General features: G+C 46.1%; 1 protein-coding gene across 5 annotated transcripts in view; it reads right to left on the bottom strand.

The window, feature by feature from the left end:
- LOC127688643 (inhibitor of carbonic anhydrase) overlaps positions 1 to 20,512 on the bottom strand; it is a 35,922-nt gene extending 15,410 nt beyond the window's left edge. For 3 of the 5 annotated variants that reach the window (XM_052187495.1, XM_052187496.1, XM_052187498.1), the window contains exons 1-8: positions 20,371 to 20,512; positions 15,711 to 15,883; positions 12,882 to 12,990; positions 11,219 to 11,380; positions 8,787 to 8,934; positions 6,313 to 6,368; positions 3,781 to 3,959; positions 802 to 973 (exon numbers count right to left, since the gene is read on the bottom strand). In XM_052187495.1, the coding sequence (XP_052043455.1) occupies positions 802 to 973; positions 3,781 to 3,959; positions 6,313 to 6,368; positions 8,787 to 8,934; positions 11,219 to 11,380; positions 12,882 to 12,990; positions 15,711 to 15,883; positions 20,371 to 20,413 (1,042 nt within the window). In that variant the 5' untranslated portion in view covers positions 20,414 to 20,512. The remainder of the gene's footprint in view (positions 1 to 801; positions 974 to 3,780; positions 3,960 to 6,312; positions 6,369 to 8,786; positions 8,935 to 11,218; positions 11,381 to 12,881; positions 12,991 to 15,710; positions 15,884 to 20,370) is intronic. The other 2 variants (XM_052187494.1, XM_052187493.1) reach the window with 2 other exon arrangements.
- Positions 20,513 to 24,103: the final 3,591 nt, after the last annotated feature.

Raw genomic sequence — 24,103 nt, 5'->3', positions numbered from 1 at the left:
ATCCCTCCTGAGATCACCTCCCCAGGGAAGCTTCTTAGCTCTCCATTCCAAAGCTGGCCCTCCTGGAACTTTCCAGAACTTCCATCCAGGGAACAGCCCACAGCAGTCATGTGTTCAGCTCGGATGCTGCTCACAGTCACCTGCTGTGTTAGCTCCTCTAACACCGGGAACTGCTCTTTTGTAGATGCTCAGTGTCTATTGTTTGACTAAATGGGGGCGGGGTGAAAACAGAGAAGGGAAGAGAGGGGGAGAGGGGCCAGTGGAAGCGGGATGCTGGGTCAGTGGAAGCGGGATGCTGGGCCAGTGGAAGCGGGGCGCTGCACTCAAAGCTCCGCGATTGCCATCCTAGCTCTGCTCCTGACTGTGATCATGGATGTGTTTCCTGGTCAGCTTAGGATGGAATGACCCAGACCCACCACTGGGTGAGTAGACCCAATTAATACAAGAACCTGGAACCACCGTTGGCTTAAATTGTCTATAATAGAAAGGTTCTCAAATCCCTTATGTAGGGACCAGAATACCTCACTGATCAAGCCCCTGCTTAATATCTGTGAGGCTCTGAATTCAAGTCCCAGCACCACCACTTCCACCAGTATAACATTCTTGTCCTTAAATAGCATAGCCTTTTCTCCTGGCTTAGCAGAACATCTGCTTGTTAGCCCAGTGTATTGAGTAGCTCTTGTGGGCTTTGCTGGCCACTAAGGTTAAGAGAAACTTGCAGCCACCAGCAAAATCTCAGTCCAAGGCCTCTGCCACACCCGTGGTTGAAGCTTGGCAGGTCCCCTCCCGAGTCTGACATACCTCTCTTTAGATTCCGAATGGCAGAGAGAAGCTCATATCCCAGGTACAGATGGATGTCCATCTTTGGAGGGACCCTTCGCAGTCCACGAGCAGCATCCGTAAACAGCAGGTCCTTCCCGTGTGGGGAGCCAAAGAGCTGAAAGGTTGATGGCTTGTCTTTTCCGAAGTGTTCCTGACCAGAGGCAGGAAAAGGAATGGAAAAGCATTGTTGATACGGAGGTGAAAGTAAAGACAAAACGAACCCGAACTAGGTAAGGGAGGGGGTGGGAGCCATGCGGCCATCCCTGCCTGTAGAGAGAAATTTGGTTTCTTTAAAAACTCAGGTATGGGGCTGGAGAGTTGGCTCAGCAGTTGAGAGTGCTGTCTACTCTTCCAGAGGTCCTGAGTTCAAATCCCAGCAACCACATGGTGGCTCACAACCATCTGTAATGGGATCCGATGCCCTCTTCTGGTGTGTCTGAAGAGAGCAATAGTGTACTAATATACATAAAATAAATAAATCTGAAAAAAACCTGTTATGTTACATAAACATGCTTTTGTTTTTAATCCCAGATGTGGGATATGGGGCTGCTTCAGATTATTCAGAGCAGCTGACGACTTGCCGGATGCGTGATCTGGCAGGGGTGTAATTGTGCCAGCTACAGATAGTTTAATTCTGAGGACTCTGGAGAGGGTAGAAATGCAGCCCCAAGAGAGGCCAGGAGGGACAGGAGGAGGAGGAAGAGGAGAACGAGAAGAACAAGAAGAACAAGAAGAGAGGAGGAGGACAAAGACAATGACAATGACGATGACAAGGAGGACGAGGATGGGTGGAGGACAGGAGAAAGGGAGGAGGAAGAGGAGGAAGAGCAGGAGCAGAAGACAGAAGGCAGCTTTCCCCACTGCTCCCGGTTTCTGTTGTCGCGGTTAGCTAAGTGGTCATAAGCAAAGAGTCAAGAAGCTGAAGATGTCCTGGCCATGAAGATCGGGCTGCTCCCCACCCCCAAGGAACCCAACACTCCCAATCAGCAGAAAGTAGGCTAAAAGGAGAGCCATGCCCCTCTCCTCTCTAACCTTCTTTCTCTCCTCCCCCTGTGTTGGGCTGTTGGAAGGAATAAGGGTCCAAGGGAGGTAGAAGTAAAAGACCCCAAATAAAATAAATAAAACAAATGCACCTACAAGTTGTGCCAAGATGTGAGGCTTGAAATAAAATAGATAAAGTAATAATAAAAATAATAATGATGACAATAATAACTAATAATAATGCTAACACTTATCCACAGTTTCTTTCTGTGATTTCAGTTGCCAACAGTTAATAGCATTCTGAAAATACTAAATGGAAAGTTCCAGAAAGAGGAATTAAACTTTAAATAACTTTAATTGTAGTATATGGTTGTGTTTTGTTATTATTGATAATCTATTATTTATACATTAATCTTTATCGTACATTTGAATGTACAGATTGCTAACTTACAATGGTTTTATTTTGATTTCTTTTAAAGCACAGTGATAGGTTTACTAGAACAGCTCACTGCATCCAGGGGTATCTATCTACCTATCAATTATTGATCTATTTATCTAACTGCCTAGCTATACATCTATATATCTATCTGTAGGGTTTGGGACTTTCTACAATTACAGACATCCACTGAAGCTTTTTAAATAACCCCTTACACACAAATAAAGGGAGATAGCCATGCACAAAGACAATTCCAGGGCTTCTAACAAGTTCTTCAAAGACAGTTTTACTCAAATCCCATCTAGTCTGTGAAATGTAGACTCAGGAAAACTGCACTGAGCTGACCCCCGACCCCTAGAAAGGGGGTTTGAGTTGGCCATGTGTCCGTCTCTAGTAGGGTTCTTCCTGTGTGTTCCCATGGGCAGAGTGATGGCTTCCTCCTTCCTGACTGACTGCCCTGGTGGTGATGCCAGACTGTACTCTGAAGTTGCCACTAGGGATGCAGGGTAGGTGTCCTGGCCCTTTCTCTTTACCTCAGGCTTGTTGCTAAGGATTGGTTATTAAATAGTCTCTTTTCCTTTCAGGTTTCCAAAATACCACAAGGCCCTTTGTCTGTGTCTCCATTGCCTGGCCCACATTGTTCCTGATTTCAGCTTATAGTGGTACCTGCCCGAGCTCTCTTCCAAAGGACTGCATTTGCTAGGTATGACAACACAGGTCTGTAATCCCCCACTTGGGGGTCTAGGAAGGGAGGATAAGGAGTTCAAGTCCACCTTTGGCTGCTTAGCAAACTCAAGGCCAGTCTCGGTTAATTTGGTTTTTGTGAGACCTGACTCCACAAAAACCAAAACACAACGATAGCAATAGCAAAAAAAATCAAATGACTATATTTTGATCTTGCAGTGGCTCTGCACAAAATGCTACCTGCTGATTTTTCTAATAACCCCTCACCCCTTTTATACACACACACACACACACACACACACACATCCCCAGGCCTCAGGATTTATCCCAGAAATGCCCTTCAAATCAGTGTGTCTGTTAAAGCACAGAGTACAGAGCCCATATTCTTGAGGTTGTGTAATGTAATTCCTCTTGGTGATAATGTGTGCATGATCTCCTTGTGCCTGGGTGATTTGGGGACAACTAGTTCATCTCTGAGTCTGATCACAGTGTTGGCACAGATGGGGAGGGGTACAGAGGATGGCTGGGAGAGATTTCCACCAATGAGAGATAGTGTTTGTGTTCCTCTGTCAGGGAAACCAAAGGCCAGGGAAAGGGTCACAAGGGAAGCGCTTTGTTGAAGAGGGTGGGACTCCTTAGAAGGAAAAGAGACTGGAAATGAGACAGGAAGTACTTCTGAGAATCCTTAGCCCTGGGTTGGTGGTACCAGTCACATGGTCCTTATGGGTTCGACTGTCTGGAATAAACACATAGCAGGTAGATTGTAAAGGTATCACCCATTGTATCCTGAATGCACAACCTCACACACACTGAAGCAAGCAGCTGCAGGCTGAGGAAAGGATGTTGGAAGGGGTTACCTGGGCCACTCTGAGAAGCTCTTGGATGGAGTCCTCCTTGCCATCCACACTGCGAGCCACCACAATATGAGAAGGGGCGCGGGCCAGGTAGCACTGTTCATATTCATCCACTGGCCTGCGGGTGTTGTCAGCGCAGAGCAGCTCATACTGGTCCCTTTCGGCCTTTGTTGGCATGACCTCTGAGGAAAGATAGTTCGGGTGAGCAGGCTAAGCAGGGAGCTGTGCAGACCTCTAACTACCACCACAGAATGAGTGGCCTGAAGGGTACAGAGAGAGAGAGAATCCTTTCCAGACACACTTTACACAGATGAGAGAGCAGGGGGCTCATCAGGGAAACAACAGGCTTACAGTCCTACTGTGGTTCACACAGGGTTGGGTACCATGCTTGGCCCAGGCACCCTCCAGCTGCCCATATCCCTGTGGATCTGAAGATACGAATGGTGGCAGCGAACATATGTTTAGCAGTGATAAACCATGCGATTGTATGCAAGGCTCACTGCTGCCCAGGTCTCTTTACACTCGATCCTCCAAGGTAAAGGAGGCCAGACATGGAATGATCACATCATAGACACGAAGAGACAGAGTCAGAGAGGCAAGGTCTTGTCAAGGTCTCAGTGATGCTGCCATGCTGGGGCAATTCATGACCCTCGTGAAGGCAGCCACGTTCTCCCAGAGACAGGGCCTGCTTGAGGAAAGTGCTGAGAGGGCCAAGGGCGAGAAGGGGTCCCTGGGTCCCAGTCAGGGAACTCTGCAGGTGTGAAACACAAGTTTCTGGTTGCTACTGTGTTGATTTGGGTGTTGTAGACCCAGAGCATTCATAGATTGAAGTCATAATCCGCAGCATCCCCAAGAGTGACCTTACTTTGAAGTAGTCCTTACGAATGTGTGCTGTTAAGATATGACATAGTGGAATATATAGTAGGCTCCTAATCAATACAACCGGTGTTCTTGTGAGAGAGGAAACTGAGGCATAGATGTACACACAGGGAGACTGCCATGCAAGCATGACGTCAGCGTGACGTCAGTGTGATGTCAGACAGTGATGATATGTATGTACAAGTCAAGGAACACCAGAGATGGCCACCCAGTCAAGAGAGCAGCGCGGGAGATTCTTCCTCACATCCTCAGAAGGAACCAACACTGTTGACACCCTGATCTTAAAATTGCAGCTTTCAGAAGGAGGAGATGGTGAGTTCTGTTGCTTAAAGCATCCAGCATGTGGTACTTTGTTTTGGCAGGCCTGGAAAATGAACACAGGCGGTCTTTGGGATTAATAAGTCTCATATTGAAAGTGAAGTCCCTGGACACTTCCTGGAAGCATTCATTATAAAAGTAGGCGCATGTTTGAGCTTTGAACGTTTTGAGTGGCATAGTGCTCCTATCTGATATTTAATTGGCTACAAAACCAAGAATCTGGCCAGGCCCGGTGACCTTTTCCTGTAACCCCAGCTACTTTGGGGGCCTAGGCAGGAAGACAGGAAATTTGAGACCTGTAGGGGTTAGAGAACGAGTTGAAGACCAGCTGGGAGACTTAGTGAGCTCTTGTTTCAAATGACCAACACTAAAACGTGAAAAGCAAAGGGAGATTTAGGAACGCAACCTTGTGGCAGTGTGTTTGCCTGGGATGCACGAGGTTCTGGTGTCAGTGCACAGAACTTTCATGCACCCACACACACCCAAAAACACATACACAAATACACACACATACATAGACACACATAAACACACACACATACACAGACACATACAAGCACATACACACACAGATACATATACACAATGACACAGTCACATACACATTACACATACACATGTACACACAGACACATGCTCACACACATTCACACATACATACATATATACACATACATACACTCACACACACAGAGAGACACATATACAAATGCACACACACAAACACACACAGTCACATGCACACACACACACACAAACACACACACACATACACACACACCACAATCTCAGAATATGTAATCTTAACTTGTTTTAAAATGTTGCTTTGCTTGTTAGAGCTAAATTATCCAAAATGGTGGAAAGGTTTGTCATGTTACTTTTGATTTTAATTTTTAAAATAAGGGGGATTGGTTGATCAGGGGTAAAGCTTTTATCTAGTATATACAAGGCTCTTGGTTTAATGCGGGGTGTTGTTGAAGCAGTTTCTTTCATTAGTTAGTAAGTTGCAAATAGCAGTCCAACAGTCGTGTTCACTAGATTTGTATAGGCATCTGCAGGTTGGCTGAGGCAGCAGGGGAGGGACAGGTGCACCCTGAAATGGGGGTGGTCAGTGTGAGACAGATGTGCACTCAGAAGAAGAAGTGGGGCCCTAAACAATGTAGAAATGGTGGAAATGCTTTCATAAAATCTCTTCCATGGCATTAGCATCTCAAAATCAATAGTCTCTAGAAGTTAAAAACAAACAAACAAACAAACAAACAAACAAATACCTTTGGAGACAAGAGTCAGAGGCTTTGTCCAGGCTGGGGCCCACTTTACTCTTTGTCCAACACTTACCAAACACTGTCAGGTGGCTCACGAAGCTCACATCCCCCGTGCCATCCTGCAGGCATCTGCAAACAGGACAGCCAAGGTCAGGCACTCTGCCTGGGAACACACCTCATCTGTGTCTTGCACAATGTCCCTTCAATATGGGGAGGCTTTGGTGGAAATGGTGGCACCCATCTGTCTTCAGAGAGACAATGGCCTTACATTTCCAGAAAGGGGTGATGAAGAAGACAGGACCCTCGCATTCCTCCTAGGGAGCAGCTCAAAGCAACTGGTTTGGTTCCGACTATTTACAAGTCATCAGACATGTAGCCTAGACTGGCCTGGAATCCTCACACCTCTACCTCCTTCAGCAAATGCTACCGACGTGAGCCACCACAACCAGCAACATCAACCTACCCACAAAACCTTCAACCCAAAATTTGTCCTGCCTACAGGATGTGCAGAGTTAAAGATGGAGTAGAGATAGAGGGAATGGTCCAACCTGAGATCCATCCCGTGGATGAGAGCTAGCCCCCCTGACACTATTGATACTCTGTTAAGCTTGCAGACCAGAGCCTAAGCATAACTGTCCTCTGAGAGGCTTCATCCAGCAGCGCATGGATGCAGATGGACAGACCCACAGCCCAACATCAGATGGAGCTCGGGGAGTCGTATGAAAGACTGAAATATAGAATTGAGTGAGCCAGAGGGGTCAAAGACACCACAAGAAGACCTACAGGGTCAACTAACATGGGCCCATGGAGGCTCACAGAGCCTGAACCACTATCCAAAGAGTATGCAGGGGCTGGACCTAGGACCCCCACACATCTGTAGCAGATGTGCAGCTTGGTCCTCATGTGGGTCCCCTAACAAATGGAGCAAGGGCTGTCCCTGACTCTGTTGCCTGCCATTGGATCCCCTTCCCCTAGCTGGACCTGCCCAGTTGGGCCTCAGTGGGAGATGCTGAGCTTAGTCGAGCTGGGACTAGATGTCCCAGGGCAGGGTGGTACTCAGGGTGGGGCTTTCCTTCCCTTCTCTGAGGATAAAGGGAAGGGGTAATTGGGTAAGAGATTTGTAAGGATGGGACTAGGAAGGGGGCTGTGATTGCAATGCGATGTGAATTTAAAAAAATAAATTATGGAAAGAACAAAAAGTCATCAGAAGCTCTCAGTGGCAGAGAGACCGCTGTGATCCGCACTGCGGAGAACAGCAGACAGCGTGGACTCCTCCACCCTTTCCCCAAGCCTCTGAATACAGTGTCTTAACAGCAATCACAACACAGCTTTGATCCCCAACACTCAAGAGACTGAGGCAGGGGGATCTCTGTGAGCTCAAGACCAGTTTAGTCTACAAAGGGAGTTACAGGACAGCCAGGACTGTTACACAGAGAAACCCTGTCTCGAAAAACCAACAAAACAACAACAGTAACAACTAAACCTGTCAAATAACCTCAAAGCCCAGCAAGTTCTGCTTTGGTCTGAGCAGTCACCTTCTACAGAGAATAGAGAAGCATAGGCAAAACACCAAAGGTGGCTATCTGGAGGCTGCTGAGCCTGCATCTATAGACCCTGGTCTCCAGGAAGGAGATTCATTTGACACACACACACACACACACACACACACACACGGGCACTTCTGTTATCATGGGGCATGTTGGCATGTCATGACCCCAGTTTTGGGGAGACAGAAATGTCTTCCACAAATAAGATTGTTCTTCAGGATGCTTAGAAGCAGGGGTAAGCCACGGGAGGGACTCTGGATCCTGATGGCCATGCCATCTAGATGCCAGGGGTATGTCCTGTTCTATCCTGTGCCTCTGATTCTTCCATGGCTGATATTGGTTGTCAATTAGACTGGATCAGATAACATAGGAGACAAGCACAGGTCATATCTGCGAGGGTGTTCCTAGGTTAATTAAGGTGGGAAGATGCACCCTAAATGTGGTGGTGGTGTGCTATGGGCTGGAGCCTAGCACTGAATGAAAAGAACAAAGTGGCCAAACACTAGTGTCCCCCACTCCAGGTAACCCCCACTCTAGCTCCTGCTCCCGCCACCACGCCTTTCCCGTCACCATGGACGATATCCCCCCAAACAGTGAGCCGAAATAAACTCTTCACAAATTGCTTGTCAGGCATTTAGTCACAGTAATGAGAAAAGCAACTAAGAGGCTAGAGAGATGACTCAGCTGTCTTCGGAGGACCTGGGTTCAATTCCCAGCCCTTACATGGCAGCTCACAACTGTCTGTAACTCCAGTTCCAGGGATTCAATGCCCTCTCACAGACATACTGGCAGACAAACCACAAATGCATATAGTCTGATTATTTATGTAAAGTGTCTATATAACTTATAAAATATAAATTATTTTAAATAATTTATTAATTTTTATTAAATTAATAATATGATAATAAATTAAAATAATTTAACAATTAAATACTTATTTAGAAAAAAGAGAAAAGTAGCTAGTAGACCCCCCCAGTTCCAGAGCAAAGGTTTGACTTACTTTAAGGCTCCCCAGTCGCCAAAGTATGGTTCTTGGGAGGAGCAGGCACACTTGTCTGTCCCCTGCCCCGCACACAGTTGGCACAGGCTGGGAAACGCCTTTCCATCTGCACAGGGCACACAGCTGCTGGAGAAGAACGTGGCGGCTGCTGTTCAACAGAGACAGAGCCACAGGGCATGAGCCGGCTAAAGCCTTCAGATTACGCATGTTTGCCCTACAGGAGAGCACAAGTCTGCGGACATCTCCCAGGCCTGCTTCTAAGAAGGATGTACAGGGAGCCCGCCGTAGGTACCTGACAGTGCCCATGCTGGAATTGATGCATGGCCCAGGGCCCTGTGTGTTTGAGAATCACACTCAGGTGCACCCAGGGCTCAAGGCCATGAAAATGCTTGCTGGCTTGTTGGCTGCAGAGTGTGGGAACTGTTGACCCATGTCAAGAGGAGACGCGACCAGTGCCCTGCACCCTGTTAATTCACCAACACCTTACAGGACCAGGCAGAACACTGAAGACCCCGTGCAGACTGGTCATCACCCAGCAGCCTTTCCTCACTGCACGAACTCAGCCCACTTCAACCCTTCTGTGCGCAGAGGCTGGGATACCTCATGGGATCCCTTTGGGGTGGGCATTTGGTAGATCTGGTGAGTCAGGAGAGGAGCAAGCCAGTAGCCCCTGCCTAGCTTCCCAGGGAGATGTCCAGTGGTCTACAGAGACACCAAGGACAGTGGACATCCGTACAAAAGTCAAAACCCATCAAGAGCCGAGGTAAGGCCGTTCTACTTCACCAGACTCCATCAGACCCACAGAGTAGCCCGTCCCTCTCTGTTAAAACATGAGTGCTGGGGGCTGGAGAGGTGGTTCAGCGGTTAAGGGCACTGGCTGCTCTTCCAGAGGTCCTGAGTTCAATTCCCAGCAGCCACATGGTGGCTCACAGCCATCAGTAATGGGATCTGACGCCCTCTTCTGGCATGCACATATACATGCAGATACAGCACTCATAGACATAAGAATGCATAAGTCTTTAAAACCCCCAAACAAAACAAAACAAAACAAAACAAAACAAAACAAAACAAAACAAAACACCCCATGAATACTGCAGAAGTTGCCAGCTCAGAAAGGGACCACTTTTGCAGTGTAGGATCTGGTGGTCATCTTCAAGGACTGAACAGGTCTGGGCTCACTGCGGCTCATCCTAAATGCTCAAGAAGCCTGGGGTACCCAGCGATGTCCTAGCCTCAACCAGTCCTTGCTGTTCTTGCCCATGCCCCAAGCCCTTGCGTGAAAACGTGGAAATCTGAGGGGCTGGCAAGGTGAGGGGCTGGCGAGGTTTCTGGGAGTCCCCAGAGTCCCTTCCTGGGAGGCTTGGAGGGAGGTGACCTTCCTCGGGGGCTTTCAAGGATGCCCTTGCCAAGACAAACTGCTGCAATTCCCCGACGAAGAAGAGACGGACGGCTCAGCACCTCTACCGAGAGAAGACTCTGCCAGCTATGTGATGCTGGTGTATACTCTTACTCCTTCTTGGAGAACATAAAACATGACATATTCATCAGGGACTGAGCAACGGTTAACACGCCTTATCAACTGGGTTTGGAATCATCATGGAAACACATATCTGAATGTGTGTCTATGAGGATGTTTCCAGAAAAGTTTAACTAATGAGGGAAGAGCTACCCTGAACACAGGTGTGTCACCATTGATGGGACAGGGTCCTGGGTTAAATATCTATATATCCATATATCTATATATCTATATATCCAAATATTCATATATCCATATATCTATATATCCATATATCCACATATCTTTATATCTATATATCTATATATCCATATATCTATATATCTATATATCTATATATCCATATATCTATATATCCATATATCCACATATCCACATATCAATATATCTATGTATCCACATATCCATATATCCATTTATCTATATATCTATATATCTATATATCTATATATCTATATATCTATATATCTATATATCTATATATCTATATATCTATATACCTATATATCTATATATCTATATACCTATATATCTATATCTATATACCTATATATCTATATACCTATATATCTATATACCTATATATCTATATCTATATACCTATATATCTATATCTATATACCAATATACCTATATATATATATATATATATATATAGAGAGAGAGAGAGAGAGAGAGAGAGAGAGATGAACACCAGCCCTGTCTTGAGCTCCTGATGCCATGAGTTCCCCACTGTGATGGACTGTTCCCTCAGACTTCGAGTCCCAATAAGCCCTTCCTTCCTGAAGTTTCCTTTGTTGTGTACTTTACACAGCAACAAGACAAAGGACTGGCATATTGTGTAACCCCAACATCATCCATTTAGACCATCCATGCAGGAGCCCCACTTGAGGGCACCCAGCCCCAGATGTCTCACCTGTTTCCCGAGAGCCAGAAGGAAGCAGGATGCTGAGGGGAACGTACCACCCAGCCGACCAGCCCAGGCCAGCATGGCAGGACTTCTTGCCTTGGAGCTGGTTCAGTTGGAAGCCTGTTCCCTTCTTTGCCATGGCCACGGCATAATAATGGGTTTGTGGATCTGTAGTGGAGTGGAAAGAAAGAGAAGGCAAAATGAAATGTGTCATTACAATTAACTTTCCAGGGCATTCTCAATGTGAATCATCAGAGGATTCTGAGCCCAGAACTAACCCCTAACAAAAGGGGCGGGAAAAGAAATGCAAAAGTGCCTTTATCTGGCAGGATAAATTAAGGCAATAAATTAATATCACAGATGCTCCCTGACTTACAAGCTAGACTTGTGAGGTTTTTACTCTATGGTAGATGCAAATGCCGGTAGCATCCTTTGAATTTTCCATTTGGTCTTTCAAATGCACGCTGCTCTCCTCTTCTGAAGCCGGGCAGAGATGGTAAACCATGGTGTGTGTAGTTAGCCATGGGATCACGGCGGGGACAAACACTCATCCGCAGCACTGCCTTGCTAGATAGGCTAATGGCCAGAGCAGCTGTATTGAAAGCATCTGGGTTTATATTTAGCTTCTGCCAGCCATTCTAAGCCTGCAAAGCCTCGAACGTTCCATTACAGGACTCGTGGGGTTCCTGGGACCCCCAAGCTTTAGTCTTAGTCATTGTACTGCTGCTGTCTCTCTCTATGTGGACTTCTCTTCCTTCTATGGTTCTCTGCTTATTAGCTCAGTCACAAAGTAAAGGTGTGAGAAGAAAGACAGAGAGTATCTGTGGAATACCAGACAGAGCTGGGCTGTGCTTTCACACACTGATAGATATAATGGACGAGAGGTAAACCTCCCCTTGTTCACTCCCCCAGAGATTCTTTTCACACCAGACACAGACCTGTGCCGTATAAGACCTGCAGGAAACAGCAAAAAGAAGAGCCTTGGGGAGCCTCAGAAATGGTCTCTTATTGGCCCGAGTCTATGGTGGGTGACAGACTCTGGATAACGTTCCCCTGGGGATGTTGACTATCCCACAGACTATATAGAGCCAAGGATTTGTCCATTGGGATTCACGAAAGCTACAGCTTCCTGTGGAGAAATGCCCTGACCCCAGTGGTCAGTGAACAACACTGTCAATCCGAAGGGCTCCAGAGATGTGTTTCCCTGTAATGTTAGTGTGATGCTTTATTTTCACCGTCATCCTGGCTAGAGTTGCTATCGTGAAGGAGATACACCTCTGAGTGTCTTTGAGGGTTTCCAGAGAGGTTTAACCGAGAAGGTTAGAGTCACCCCTTGAATGTGGGGTGACACCATTCCTGGGATGAATGGAAATGAGAAGAGAGTGGCCTGAGCATCTGTCCCCCTCGCTCTCTTTCCCTCTCTGCTTCCTGACTACAGATGCAATGTGCCCAGCTGCCTCATGCTCCTTGCAATGCCCTTCCCACAGTGGTGGACTGTGTCCTTTCGAACCGTGAGCCAAAATAGACCTTCCCTTCCTGAAGTTTCTTTTGTCAGGTGGTTTGTCACAGCAACAAGAAAAGTAACCAACACACTTGGCAAAGTGCCCCCGCCCCAACCATGGTGGCCATCACACCACACCAATGAGTCTGGGCCCCAGGGAGAACACACCATCTTTTGATCCATAGTATTCTGCCATGATAGGTTTCAGGCTGTGGTGAGGCAGGCCAGCCTCAGCCACCAAAGCTCCATCAACAGTCACAGCATCTACTTTATTGGCCTGAAAGACAAGGGACCAGACATGAATGAGACTTATTGCTGCTGGCAAAGACTCTACTAATGTCTTGTTTGGGACTCCGGTGCCACAAACTCTTCCATAGCTCAGACCTCCTTCTTCTCATTCCCATCTGCTCCATGAGGCTGTGGGGGGCCGATAGCAAAAAGCAACTGCACAATGCATGCTGGTTTGTTTTCCTGCTCAGCCCTTAGCGAATGGATGCTTGGTTCACTAGCCTCATCCTTGAAATGCAAGGTTCGTGAAGGTGGGAGGTGAAAATGCCTGTGTGTTTTATTCCCTGGGTAATCTCAGTGCACTCGTATGAGACCTCGTGCTGCATCTCCCACATCTGGGTTTCAGGGATCTGTCAGCCAGGGCTTCCTTCCTCCCTGCGGGAAGCAGCCAACTTCGCAGGCCTCTTTAAGATGGAGTTGAATCATTTCCTACCCACAATGCAGCTCATTCTTTCTATGCCTCAGTAATTGATATCCTTATTTTCAGCTCTGGGGAATAAACCTAGGATCTTGCCCATCTAGACAACTGCTCTACCACTGGGGAATATTCCCAGCCCTCTTTTACTGTTTGAATCCTTGAGATGGAGGGATGGTCTACACTCGACTTGAACTCTCTCTCTATCCCGAGCACTCCTTGAACTTACAAGCTGTCCTATCTCAGCCTCCAGATTCACTGCATCCCAGGCCTGTATCACCAGACTCAGATTAGAGACAGACTTTTAAAGTAATCTGGGTTTTCCAAAATGGAGTTTGTAGTACAGTCATCCCTCGGCGTCTGAGGGAGATTTGTCCTGACACTCTGAAAGAGCAAAGCCAACAAAGTCTTGAATCCTTAATAGGCCATGCAGTGGCCTTGCACGCAACCTAAGCAGGTATGCTCCTGTGCTCCAGACCATCTCTAGACTACATACAAAGACAACCCAAGCCAGCTATGTAAACAGCTGCCATGCTGTGCTGCTCAAAGAGTGTAAATGAAGGGTCTTCACACGTTCAATACGAATGTATTTTAAAAAATAGGTTTTGGGGCTGGAGAGATGGCTCAGTAGTTAAGAGCACTGACTGCTCTTCTGAAGGTCCTTAGTTCAAATCCCAGCAACCACATGATGGCTCACAACCATTCATAATGAGATCTAATGCCTTCTTCTTGAGTGTCTGAAGATAGCTACAGTGTACTTACGTATAATAAATAAATAAATCTTTAAAAAATAGTTTTTTGATCTGTAGTTGTTTGACTTCACAAATTCCATGTTATAATTATTTTATGATATGTATTCATATGGAATATATGTATTATATGCATATTTGTGTGCAAAACAGGACATGACTGAAAGCATGTATTAGAAACAACTCAGATTAACTTGGAAAAGGGAGTATTTAATATACAAGTTACAAGAACGAGGTCTCTAAGCCTGTAAACTGGTCAATACCATCGACACCCCGATTGGAGGGAGGGGTTGCAGGGATAATCCAGTGGTTAGGGCCACTTGCTGCTGTTGCAGAGGACCTGGTTCTCAGCATCCACTTGGTGATTCACAACTACCCTTAACTCCAGTTCCAGGGGATCGAGTGACCTCTTCTGACCTTGGTGGGTACCGAGCACACACATGGCATGCAGACATACACCATGCATGCAGGAAATGCTCATAAAATAAAAATAAATAAAGATAAAAAAGAAAGGCAGAAGGGCGGAAGATTGGGAGTAACGTGAATGGACTTGACCTGAGCTCCAGCCATCCCCGAGGCTCCAGTTCGTGATGGCTTTTCTCCACGTCGCACATCCTCCCTCCCTGAGTCCTTCCCCTTCAGGGTCCAGCATCAGATGAAAAAGACAACTCTTAGCTAGTTTAACCTGCTCTGCAATTGCATAAGGACAAACGACTATAACAAATCCATGTCTGTCTTCTGTCCCACTGGCTCGCTCTCTCTCTCTCTCTCTCTCTCTCTCTCTCTCTCTCTCTCTCTCTTACACACACACACACACACACACACATGTGTGTGTGCATGCACACACATGTATGCACATGCACAAAGGCAATTTTCATGTTACAAAAAAAACTTTAGCTGGGCAGTGGTGCTACACACCTTTAATTCCTGTACTCAGGAAACAAAGGCAGGCTTAGAGTTTGATACCAGCCTAGTTACAACAACAAAAACAACAACAACAACAACAACAAAACCACCCCAGCATTTTGTACTTAATTATTAAAACTCCACCAGGTATGGTGGTCTATACCTTGAGTCCCAGTACCCAGGATAAAGGAACAGGAATGCTTTGAGTTCCAGGCACGCCTGGTCTACATAAAGTTTCTTGTTTATTTTTGAGTCTTTTTTTTTTTATTTAAAATTTTGTTTTATTTCATGTGCATTGGTGTTTTGCCTGTATGAGGGTGACAGAGCCTCTGGAACTGGAGTTGAGGGCAGTTTTGAGCTGCAATATGGATGCTGGGAATTGAACCCTGGTCCTCTGGGATAGCAGTCAGAGCTCTAAAGTGCTACTACGCCCAGTATTTTTGAGTCCTTATAGATTCTCTTGATGCAGTTTTAGGTTTTGCTGTGTCGTGGATATATAGCTAAGCTTGACCCTGTATTAGTTGTTTAGTTATGATTATGACTCTTCCTACAGAAGAGCAGCTGCATTCTTCCCTGCACTGTAAAGTACAGGGAAAGGACGACATTTCTTCAGCTCTCTTTCAGACAGCGGTGACTTACCGAGATGGCCCGGATGCACTCAGTGTGAGAGGCTTTCCTCACACAGGTAACGGCTGGGCCACCTGCAGGAAGGACTCTCTTCATATTGTCACGGAAACTGGAACACTTAGTGGCCTCTTGATCTGACACAACGCACCACCGTACGGTCTTCTCAGGAACAGCCAGGCACAGACCTAGGGGAGAGACACGAGAGGTGTCAGGGACCCACAACGCTCACCTTCCTCTGCTGGCAGAAGGGAATCACACACAAGACAAGGAAGGAGCTGACTAAGTGGCCTGGACCAATGGCTCAGAGAGAGAGAGTCACGGTTAAGTCTGCGTTCAACTCTTCCGGAGAACCCGAGTTCAGTTCCCAGCACCTGAGTCACACAGCTGACAACCTCCTGTAAGTCCAGCCCTGAGGGATTGGGCATTATCCTCTGGTCTCCGTTGTAGATACTTCAATCATATGCACAACCCCCCACTATGTATGTAATTAAAAATACCTTAATACTAAAAAATAGTATTGTGTAATACCAACTGTGTGTCATCCACAAACTGAATTGGCTGAGTTCCTTGAGGGAGTTCTCAGGGCCCTTTTTTTCTGGACTTTCTCCATATATATTAAAATGCCCCAAAAGATAACCACAGAATTAGCAATATAACACAGAATTTCCACTCCTAAATATATATTAAAATATTGACAACAGGAACTCAGACAAATACACACAAAGAGATATTCACAGCAACACTATGTTTTTCAATAACTAAAAGAAAATATCTGGGGGCTAAAGAGATGGCTCAAAGGTTAAGAGCACTGGCTGCTCGTCAGAGGTCCTGAGTTCAATTCCCAGCAACCACATGGTGGCTCACAACCATCTATATGGGATATGATGCCCTCTTCTGTGTGTGTGTGTGTGTGTGTGTGTGTGTGTGAAGACAGATCACTCATACACATTAAAATAAATAAATAAATAAATAAATAAATAATATTTTTTAAAAACATTCAAGTGTGCGTTAAAGGGAGATTGGATAGGTACCTACCTTCATGTTTTAAGTCCTGAATGAACCTCAAAATCAGCAAGTGAAAGAAAAACTCTCAACATATGGTTACTAATAGGTCCCAATAATTTTAGACATTTATGCAAAAGAAAAGAAAACGCATATCCTCTTAAAGATGGGCCCACTACTGTGAGCAGCAGCCTTCTCCATAAAAGCCTCACAGTAGAGACAGCCTGCACGGCTCGGTGAGCGGCTCGGGAAACAAAGGGTGGAGAAGCCTCGCAGCGGAACAGCGCTTGGCCATTGTCTTTCAATGAATGTGGAATATGCCACCTGGATAAACCTCCAAACCACTATGCCAATGACAGAAGCTGGTGGGACTGTGCCAGTAGCTAAGATGGAGTCAAATGGAGTCAGGACCCAATGTCAATTGCCAGCCTTCACACAAACTCACACAGGTACAGTGCGTGCGTGTGTGCGTGCGCACATGCAGACACTCACTGGTTTCAATAGGCATGTATGAATACAGCACACACAAAGAGAAAGGGCAGTGGAGAGGGAGAGAGGGAGGGAGGGGAGGAAGAGGAGAGATGAGAGAGAGAGAGAGAGAGAGAGAGAGAGAGAGAGAGAGAGAGAGAGAGAGAGAGAGAGAAGCTCCAAGTTCTGTGAAGCAGGCCCTCCTGGAACCATTACAGCCCCTCCGTCGTTGAGGGCTTTATCCCCACTCTCTGCAGTAATTGAGAAGGTTTCAAGGAATGGGTCATTCAAATACCTGTGAGAACCCAGTGATACCTGTTTATTGTCTATGTATAGAAAGTTCCCTTACCTCTGATTTCCCCTGCTTCCACTGGGGCCAGAGCCAGAATCCTCAGGTGGTGGCACACATACAGATCTACTGGGATCCCTGCTCAAGACTTCACGCTTGTGACCCTTACCTGCACCCATTATGGAGTCTTGACTCTGAGAGCCATCGAAATCATCCTAAAATCCAAGAGTAACCAACAGCCCTGTGCGCTCCCCCACTCAGAGCCCAGTTCTTCTTGCCAATAGGCCTCAGTGTTATCCGTGGGGAAGAGGGAGTGGCTACTTGTGTTACTGACAAAAACTTTTTTCCCAGAAATTCCAGGTTCACTTTGATTTGAGTAGTGCACACTTGCATCCAAATTACTTACTTAATTCCATTCCTTACTTAATAACTCAAATCTACTGAGGTGGGGGAGAGGAGGAAGGAGAAGAAGAGAAAGGAAGAGGAGGAGGAAAAGGAGGAAGAGGAGGAGGAGAAGTAGGAGGAGGAAGAGAAGGAGAGGAGGAGAACTCAGTAGTCCAGGCTGTTGAGAGGGCAGTGGGTAAGGGTGCTTGCTGCTAAACCTGATGACCTGAGTTTGACCCCAGAACCCATAAGATGTAAGGAGAAAACCAACTCCAAAAGTCATCTCCTGTAGTGCACATACATACACACACACACACACACACACACACACACACACACACACACGATAAAGAAATAAATGGGGGGGGGGACCAGAAGAGCCAAACCCACAGGGACACGTGTGTTTATGATTCCATATGTGTGAGCCTAGAAGAGACACAGTGTTTGCAGGGGTGAGGTGGGGATGGCTGAGAAAGGATGAAGGGCGATTTGGAAAAGTTAGAAATGTTCTTTATCTTGATTATGGCGGCGGCGGGGGGGGGGGGGGACGTCACGTTGGCTGAACTGTATGCTGGGCTCAGAGCAAGCTACTACTGCCTTGCAATGGGACTACTGTCACATGGCAAAGACTTCATCATAGCATGCCTCAGCTAAAAATGATAGATGTCACTTTAGGACTGGCACGTTGTGCTGAGCCATTTCTGAGTCATAGCAAGATCATCATAACCTCAAGGCCAACCTGTTGCTAACTATAAGCCTCAATTGCCATGATCGCTGGCTTACTGCCTACATAGAAACACACACACACACTCATGCAAGCACACATGCATGCACCCGAGTGTGTGCACCCCCATCCCCCACAGCTTTTTAGAAAGTTTCCGTTTAACCTGTTTCTACTGCCTACTGGCTGTGTGCCACAGTGTTGCTAATACTTTAATTCTGCTTCCTTCTGTCTTTGGTGAATTCATTCGCTGTCTGCTCACCTCTGGCCTGTCGTCACTGTCCTGGCTTGACAAATAGAATTATTTTGAAAAGAGAGGACATGTACAAACAAGCTAGAGGGAGGGTGGAGTCTGATAACGTCGACAAGGTCCTAAGTAGTGTTCCGCCACTGGTCTCCTGACACATGCAAGAAGAGGCAGTCTCATCACACTGTGACTGTTTCAGAGGGAGGAGGAAGGCTGATGACGGCCTCCCGTTCACTCGCTGAAGGAGAAAGTTCTTGGACCCCAGAAGAAACCATTGGCTTGGCTCTTGATTTTTGCGAGTTCTTAAGTTATGTGTTTCTTCTGTTATGTGTCTCCTGTTTAAGCTGCTTTGGCTGGGGACTTTTGGTGGTGGGCTAGAACACTGAGCTTTGAGGAGCGCAGGTCCCAGACTCCAGCTTGGTCTGGCAGCCTGGAGAAAGGTCATGAAGAAACGCAGCCCACAGGGGCCTCTAGTCTCTGATAGGTAAACACGAAGCCTGTTGGGAAAGTAGACTTTTGGTCTGTGTCTGACGTGACCAGAGATGAGGCAAGAAACACAAAGAACACTGGCTCAGCTCAGGAGAACTCTGAGAGAGACCAGGCAGCTGCAGTCAGAGGAGGAGGCACACTGGACACTCACCATTGCTGTTCACTGCCCTGCTCTGGTTACCCTCCCCCACCCAGCAAGATGCCCACCATAGATGTCTGTACCACAGTCTCAGACCAGACGAAGCTAGAGGGAGGAAGAAGATGCAACCATGGTTAAGCCAGGAAGAGATCTTCACAGTGCATGAGCTCTTCCCTGGAGGAAGAAGTCAACCCAAGACAGGGCCTCCTGCAGTTTTGTGCCTAGAACTCTGCCTGCCTCTAGCCTCGTTAGTTCATTTTTCCAGCAACTGCGTGTTTGTTGGGTAAACATAACTTTTTTTTTAAAAAGTTCATATTGTGCGGCTGCCACATGTGGCGGTCAGAGGACAGCTTTCAGGAGCGGATTCCCCCCTTCTACCATTAGGTCCTGGAGATCATATGTTGTCAATCACGGCATTAGCTCCTTTGCCTACCACAGAATCAGGAAACAAGTTGTGGGGGTATTTTGTTTGTTTGGTTTTTGTTTTGATTTTTATTTTCCTCTATCTCATATATTACTGCAATTTCCCCTCCCTCCTCTCCGCTGAGTCCCTCTCCACGTCCCCTCCCCCCATCTACTCCATTTCCCTTCAGAAAAGGGCAGGCCTCTAAGGGATATCAACCAAACATGGCATAACAAGTTACAAAAAGACTAGGCACCTCCCTAGTATTAAGGCAGATGTGTCAGGAAAAGGGTCCCAAAAGCAGACAAACGAGCCAGACAATCCACGATGAAACCGCCTCAGGTGTGCACAAAGGGAAGCCTGGGGATTGCAGAGCGTGGCGGGGTGGGTTCCAGTCCAGTGACTGCTCCTCCCTGCGGTCCGTCCAACTGCAACATTTGATCCCTGAAGCGGCTGGCCAGCAAATGACACCTGTCCCCTCCCCAGAAAATCAGGAGGGCCGCCCCCTGCCTGGCTCTCGGCTCACTCACCTAGGGTCCCCGCGCATAGCAGGGCACAGGCGACCAGCCTCATTTTCAACTGCGCAACGACTGTGTCCTGGTTGCTCTCCCACAGCCTAGGTGCACTTTACCCAGAAGGCAGAGGGTTGACTGATGAATCTGCCTACTGGGAAAGGTTCTACAGCCCCAGTCCAGGCTGATCTCCACTGCCACACCCTCCAAGCCTTCCTTATCTGGCCAAGCAGATACCCAGGCGGCTAGGGACACTACCCTCTTTCTGTCCCTGGTTCCTGGGTGCTTCTCATGCATGAGAATGAGCCAGCACGCACATGCATAAAACCTTAACACAATTTTCTTTTGGGAATTCTCACTTCTCACTAAGGACTCTAAGCTGACCAGCCTGAAGTCCTCCCGCTGTCCTGCAACCCTGGTGGAGCTGTCCCTTCTGTGGCATAGCCCATAGTTTCTCCCCCAGCCCCACTCTCACACCCTCCACACCACACGGGGTTGCTGTCCCAGCTTTGTGAGGCCTGACTCAGGCACAGCTCTGACTGCATGCAGAGTTTCCCGCCCAGTTGCGAGCCCTGTCCGCAAGGCTGTGTAGCCTCTACCTAGGAAAAAAATCTGTTAATTTTAAATAAAACTTTCTTTAATCACAGCACTTGGGAGGCAGAGGCAGGTGGTTTTCTGAGTTCAAGGCCGGCCTGGTCTACAGAGTGAGTTCCAGGACAGCCAAGGCTACGCAGAGAAAACCTGTCTCGAAAAAGTGAAAAAACAAAAACAAAAACAACAACAAAAAACCCAAAAAATATTAAATAAAACTTTAATAATTTTGAATTAAAATATAGTAGGTGTACAACAAATCTTGCTAGCACAGAGTAATAATTTATCACCAAAAAGACTCCCGCAGAACCAGTCCACACTCAGGTGACCAATTCCCTGCAGAGTTTCTCCCACATAGGTGACCCCTACCTGGACTTCTAACAGAAACTGAAGTCTGCTCACTTCAGGACTGCAGGGATATAAAATCATACTGCGCAGAGCCTGAAACCGGTATGATTCACTATGCAGAGGCGTGCGATTGTCCATTAGTTCTTGGTGTAACCTATTGTTTCATGTTGTGTGAGCAGAGAACATTTCATCTCTCACCCTGACCATTGTGACACTGTTTCCATTTTTACAGACAGTGCCTCTAGAAACAAAAATTTCATTTTGTTTTATATATGTTGCTGGAATCTGAAAACAAAACAAAACAGAGCCTGGTATAGAAGTGCAGGCCTGTAACCCCTGCATTTATGAATTGGAGATATCGGGATTCAGAGTTCACGGTTTCAATTCCATGCCTTATTGGAGATTTGCCCAGGCTGGAGACCTTGTCTCAAAAAACCAAGCCCATAGGGCTGGAGAGATGGCTCAGCGGTTAATATCAAGGGCTGCTCTTCCAAAGGTCCAGTAACTCCAGCAACAGGAGGATCTGACATCCCTGGACTCCAGCTACAGGTGATCTGGCTTCTATGGGGGGCTCCCACTCATGTGTACATACAAAAAATTAAAAGCAAAAAAACAAACCTTAAAGAAAGAAATAAAAGACACAATCAGGAAAACTCCACATTTTTTTTTTGCACATTGAGTTTGAACCCAGTGTCTTTCTTGAGTGATTTTGTTAAATCTGTTTCTTTCCAGGATTCTGTTTGCATTCTTACATCTTTTGTTGAATAATGCCAGTTGGCTTTTTTTCTTCTGATTTTTAGCATTCCTCCTCCTCCTCCTCCTCCTCACCCCAGGCTTGCCTTACTACAGTAAGTACTTTTGGAATAGCCTAGTGCTTGCCTTTAGTGCACACAGACAGGCATTTCTGTAGAAGACTTTGCTAGGAGAACAACTGTTTGGTCCAGAAGTAGGTGGAGGCCCAGTTTCACAGATCCTGGAAACTCTCAGGACCCTGCTTTTAGATGTTATTAGCAATACTAAGGTTCTCTCTTCCTTCTTGAGTTCATTACCTGCTTAAAAAACATTACTGAGATTGGATTTTTTTTATTTATCAAAATAATAATATGAATTTCCTGCCTTTTCTGTCAGTGTGGGGAACTATCTAGCAAATATTAGTTTTGTTCTTTTTGTTGTTGTTTGTTTGTTTGTTTTTATTCTGTTTTGTTTTGTTGTTTTTTTGAGACAGGCAGGGTCTTGCTATAAACTAAGCTGGCCTCAAACTTGTGATCCTCCTGCCTCAGCTTCCTGAGGGCTGGAAATATAGGGTTGTATAACCAACCACATCTGACTTCTAATTAGTTTTCTTTGTTTGCTTTGTAGTGGAGATTGAATCCTGGGCCTCACATTTGCTAGGTGAGCATTCCACACTGAACTATATCTCTAACCTGCTAATTGAATTTTAGATTTATTTCACTTTATGTATTATAAGTGCTTTGCTTACGCATGTGACTTCTGCCTGTGAAAGTGAGAACAGGGTGTTGAATGCCCTGGAACTGGGGTTGCTACTGGCTGTGAGTCACCATGTGGGGAATAAAAATAGAACTCTGGCCCTCAGCAAGAGCAACAAGTGCTTTTAATCACTGAGTGGTCTCTGCAACTCCCTGCTAATTGACTTTTAAGTGTAAAGCCACTATTAGGTTTCTGCAATAAACCCCATTTGGTCATTATATGTAAGATTACCCATATCAATAATCATCTATATTTCAAAGTTACTGAAGCAAAGTCACTCATCACATTATCTTGTAACTGTTGTTTGGTTTCTGAACTGGGGATTGGATCCAGGGCCTTGCCGTTCCTAGGCCCCAGATCTGCCAGGGAGCTAGGTCTTTAGTCCCCCCTCCCTTTAAAACAAACAAACAAACCACTTTTTATTCTAACACAGGGTCTCACTAAATCTCTCAGGATGGCCTGGAACTATGACCCTCCTGCCCTAGGCCCTTGAGAACTTGAGCTCACAGGTTTGTGCCACAAGATCTTGTAGATAACATTTTGAGTGTGTGACAGATCTGTACTATAATACCTTTCCCCACTTTTGACACTGGTAACCGTGTTTACTTCTTTTTCTTGATTATTGTTGCCAAGGTTTTAGCTATTTTATTAATTTAAGAAACCATGCAAACTTGGGTTGGAGAGATGGCTCAGTGGTTAAGAGTATTTACTACACCCTCAGAGGACCCAGGTCTGGTACCCAGCACTCATATCAAATGGTTCACAACTGCCTATAACTCCAGCTCTTATAATTCTAGGAAATCCAACGCTGTCTTCTGTCCTCCACAAGCATTTACCAGCACACACATACATGTAAATAAAAATAAAATAAATCTTTAAAACATCCCCTACATACAGACTTTTGGCTTTGTTGGTTATTCTGTATTGTACACTCATTTTATGTCATTGATTTCAGCTTTCTTGACTATCTTTGGATTTTTATCCTATCTCTAGTTATTTTTGTTTTTTTTTTTTTTTGAGACAAAGTCCTTGCTATACCCTCAGCCTCACCTGGAACAGTCTGTTCACCTGATTTAACTGCCACGAAGAAGAAATATTCAATATTCTAATGTGTCTGACTATGATGCCTGCTATAATACTCAAACATTTATCAAACAGATGAATAAATGCACCAAAAGTATGCTGAGCAGTCTTTTCTGCAGGTCTGTAAGCAAACCCCACGGGGTCCAGGGGTGACCGTGTCTGCTAGAGTTAATGATCCACCTAAAGCTAACACGTTCTAAATCCATAAGGGCCAAAGTACCTGCTGGCCTCAGTGGAGCAT

Source organism: Apodemus sylvaticus, chromosome 7, assembly GCF_947179515.1.
Source record: "Apodemus sylvaticus chromosome 7, mApoSyl1.1, whole genome shotgun sequence".
Classification (NCBI taxonomy): Eukaryota; Metazoa; Chordata; class Mammalia; order Rodentia; family Muridae; genus Apodemus; species Apodemus sylvaticus.
Note: the sequence above shows the minus strand (reverse complement) of the source record. Positions and strands in the feature narration are given on the sequence as shown.